At 35.8% G+C, this 3,883-nt stretch overlaps 1 protein-coding gene across 1 annotated transcript in view; it reads left to right on the forward strand.

Moving 5' to 3' along the window:
* The window catches only part of LOC121649375 (chromaffin granule amine transporter), a 44,336-nt gene extending 40,721 nt beyond the window's left edge, over window positions 1-3,615 (forward strand). Inside the window, exon 16 of the mRNA XM_042000179.1 lies at window positions 606-3,615. Within this exon, the coding sequence (XP_041856113.1) occupies window positions 606-716 (111 nt within the window). The 3' untranslated portion in view covers window positions 717-3,615. The remainder of the gene's footprint in view (window positions 1-605) is intronic.
* The last annotated feature ends 268 nt before the right edge of the window (window positions 3,616-3,883 follow it).

Consider the following 3,883-nt stretch of genomic DNA (forward strand, 5'->3'; position numbering starts at 1 on the left):
TTGCTCTGCCCTGGTATAAACAGTTTGCTTGCTTAAAACAATTGCTATTGCACCATCCAGTGGACTCAATTGGAACAGCAGTTTCTGTTATTGAAAAATTGCAGCTCATTTTTATTCTTTACAAAATCATCTCGCTGGCCGGATTAAACCCATTTGCGGGCCTGATCCGGCCCGCGGGCCGTACAATTGACACCCCTGATCTATATATATATATATATATATATATATATATATATATATATATATATAAATATATATATATATTTACATACATGTATACGTGTGTGTGTGTGTATATATATATATATATATATATATGAATTGATAATATTAAATAACAGAAAATAACTAATGGACACATTAACATGTTATAATATTATTTATATATATATATATATATATATATATACATGTATACATGTGTGTATATATATATATGTATATAATACGATAACATGTTAATGTGTCCATTAGTTATTTTCTGTTATTTAATATTATCAATTCATTACATCTAATTAAATTCAGAGATATGTTGGTAATTGACCTGTAATTACAAAATTAAAAGAAGCTTTGCTGATGAACTTTGTGTCGTGTGTGTGTTACAGGCGATTATTGACCAGGAGTGTGTGATGCACAGGAAAAGTTACAACACAAACAAAGAGAGCCGTGAATTTCCTCTGAGCGACTACAGCGAAGAAGAAGAAACAGAGGAGTAACTCACTTACGTACATATCATCACATCATCTGCAAACATGTTTCACTGTTGCCCTTCATTCAGTCAGAGCAGACATGCACAGCTTCTTCACGGATGTTATCATTGTTCTGCTGCTTCATCTGCAGGTTTACAGAGTTACTTATGTGAATTATTTACAGGTTTTAATAAGCAGAATTCTTCAATGGGCTTCTGATTTGTTTTCATTTGATCCCTAAATCAGTCACAGTTGTACGCGTTCAGATTTTATAAGCAATGTGCATGTGTTGATTGTTAAAAACTGTCACATCAGTCAAGTCAACATGCTCTTTGATTCCAGCATGTGTGTGTTTCCTGCTATAACTGAATCAGATAACACCTGAATCAGTTTTATGAATGAAAACTCAAATATTTGTTCTCTTATTTAACAAGACTCTCCAGCTTGGCCCTAATGGGACACTATAAGTAAAGGGATTAAGGTTTCTTTCCATACTCATGAAACAGGATCTGTAAAAGTTAGTTTGGTTTTTCTTCAAAGTTTTTGGTTTTTCTTTCAAAGATAAGTAATTAAATATTAATTTATTTATCGCATTTAACTCGTTAAGGTCCGACCCATGAAAAAATGGTAAGAAAAGTCCAATTTTTTTTAATATGAGGTCAAATATGTCACGTTGGGCTCTTATGGGTAAGTACAAAACACGCAGCTCAAAGTGCTTCACAGGGAACTTTAAAACATAATCTTAATAATGATTGATCATAATATGAGAGAAACTAATTAAAAATGTAAACTGTGACTTGAACTTAAAGTACAGTTTACTCAAACTTAATTTATTCTCAGTTAAAGCTGAAAATGCTGCATTTATGAAACATCGCCTCTGTGAAGGTCCAAGGACCAGGTTTTAATGTTTCTGTCTGCATTATTATCAGTAAAATGATGCTGTTCTACAGCTGATTTAATCTGAAGGTCTGAACATCCCAGACACGTACACGGTGACGCCCCATTGGTCCCCTCTTCGTACGTCAACGAAGCCGCCATATTGGTCCTGGCAAGTTATCATTTTTCAGTGGGACTAAACGGAGGAAAAACATCTGGATCTTCAGCAGTCTTGGGCTGAACAAATAGATCTACTTTTGGATGCAACAAATTGGACTTTACTACTTTATATAGGGACGGATTATAATATCTGTTGTGTTAAACAGTAAAAAAAACAGACTACATCTTCTCCAGACAAACATCTGGTTTTACCTCTCTTTTGACAATAATTTACCCACCTATCATATATTTAACTTACGCCAGGACCAAGATGGCAGACGCTTTGACGTGTAGCAACAGCGGGCTGAGGAGGCGGAAACGGCGTCTATGTATAGACTGCTGAGCATCACCTCCTCCACAGCAGGGGATTGGTCTAGCTTCAGTTGCCATGATATTGAGCAGCTTAAGATAGGTGCTTTAGTTACTTTAATCTTACTTTGAATAACACCTCTATGCCCACATTTGTCAAGCAGTTTGATTAATTTTCATTAATGCTGAGAAAAAACATTAAAGTTTGTTATAGCAAACGTAGGTATGGTTAAACAAAGACGTAACATGGAGATGGTTAGCCAAAGAGGCTAACACAGGTATAGTTATCTGTTAGTCTGATAGTCAGTTGGAAACTTCAGTCTCATTGTAAAGGTTTCTGGTCAATAACTAAAAACTTCTGTTTTATCTGCTGGTTAATTATGTTCCAATAATCCAAACATTAAATTTGGTTGCTTAATCCAACTTAAAACAACATCCAAGATTTAAACATCATGTTTCTAGTAGATTTTTAGTTCCTGTTAACAGAAAGTCTGACCTGAATCTGACCTAATAAAGTCTTGGTCATACTCCACAAGCACAGAGAAATGAGTTTTCTCTCCCAGGACTGAGAAAACAAATACATTTTTCTGTTCTTACCAGGTATCTGCAAACCTTTAGAATCAGGTAGATGCATGTTCATACTCAGTTGATCGACAGGCCTTTGGATCAATCATGTTGTTTAAAAAAAAAGGTGAGTTAGCTAATTAAAGTTAAATAGGTGAGATTATAACTATAAACTGCAGATTATAACAACATCCTCACTCATAACTAACCTGAATGGGATCTATATTACCTTGGAATCACCATGTTCTCTAAACTAGCTTAATGTCTGACATAATCTGATCAATAATTTGATCAATTTTTCTCAGCTGGTTGATGCAGCCTCAAAGAAATATCTGAAATAAACTGAATTTGAAGGAGTTACACAACAACACAGACATTTAGTGTTTTTAGTTTATTGCTGATTATTTCTTAAAGAAAATTTGATGTTCTGGGACAAGCTGGAGAATATTTGTTAACAGTTTTCTGCTTCGTCTGCGTGTGCTGTTCACTCCATCCGCCGCTGACTGCTGCTTAGGCCGATCCTCATTCTGATGTTGACGATGTGACAGTGCTCCTTTCAGCCTGTTTTATGAAAAAAAAACATAAAAATCATGGCATGACCACGCCCACTTTTCCAACTTTTCATTTTCATCGAACTCCGCCCACTTTTGTTTCAAACCCTAACACATGACTGGTGCTGGAGGCGATTTAATAATGAGATCATATGATGTAAATCTGATACCGCTGATCAATCCAAAAAACAGTTAATTGAGAATTAATAAAGTTATTTAAACTCAGAACGGAAACTGTGAGCTGGTGTGAACTGGAAGGAAAGCCGAGTTAAAGGCAGGAGTTAAATGTACTTTTGATCTGTGATCTTCCTTTTTTAAGAACATTTCTGTGCCTGACTGCAGCTCGCGTTAAGCTGTAAAAGCAGATTTTCTGTTATTCTGAGGAACGATGTGTGTGTTTGTTCTGCAGTCTGAAACTAAAAGTGTTGAAATGTAAAACTGTTTGTGTCTGACCCGTCACCATTAAAATCTACTGTCGCCTTGACAACAGCTGTGTACCTGTGCATGTGTTTACCTGATTCTGGGAGAGGTTGGTGTGTGTGTCCCAATGCTACTCATCCGAACTTTAATTTCCTGTTGAATGAATAAATTTTTATTGTCATTGCAGCAGGTGCAACTAATTTTTTTCGAGTACAAACCCGTCCAAGAGTAGAAAACAACATATAAACATGAACAGGATCAGGGAGACTGAGGCAGCAGCCACCGAACAGCGCCCCAGTTTCACAGATGGAAAAG

Source organism: Melanotaenia boesemani, chromosome 11 (genome assembly GCF_017639745.1).
Source record: "Melanotaenia boesemani isolate fMelBoe1 chromosome 11, fMelBoe1.pri, whole genome shotgun sequence".
Taxonomy (NCBI): Eukaryota; Metazoa; Chordata; class Actinopteri; order Atheriniformes; family Melanotaeniidae; genus Melanotaenia; species Melanotaenia boesemani.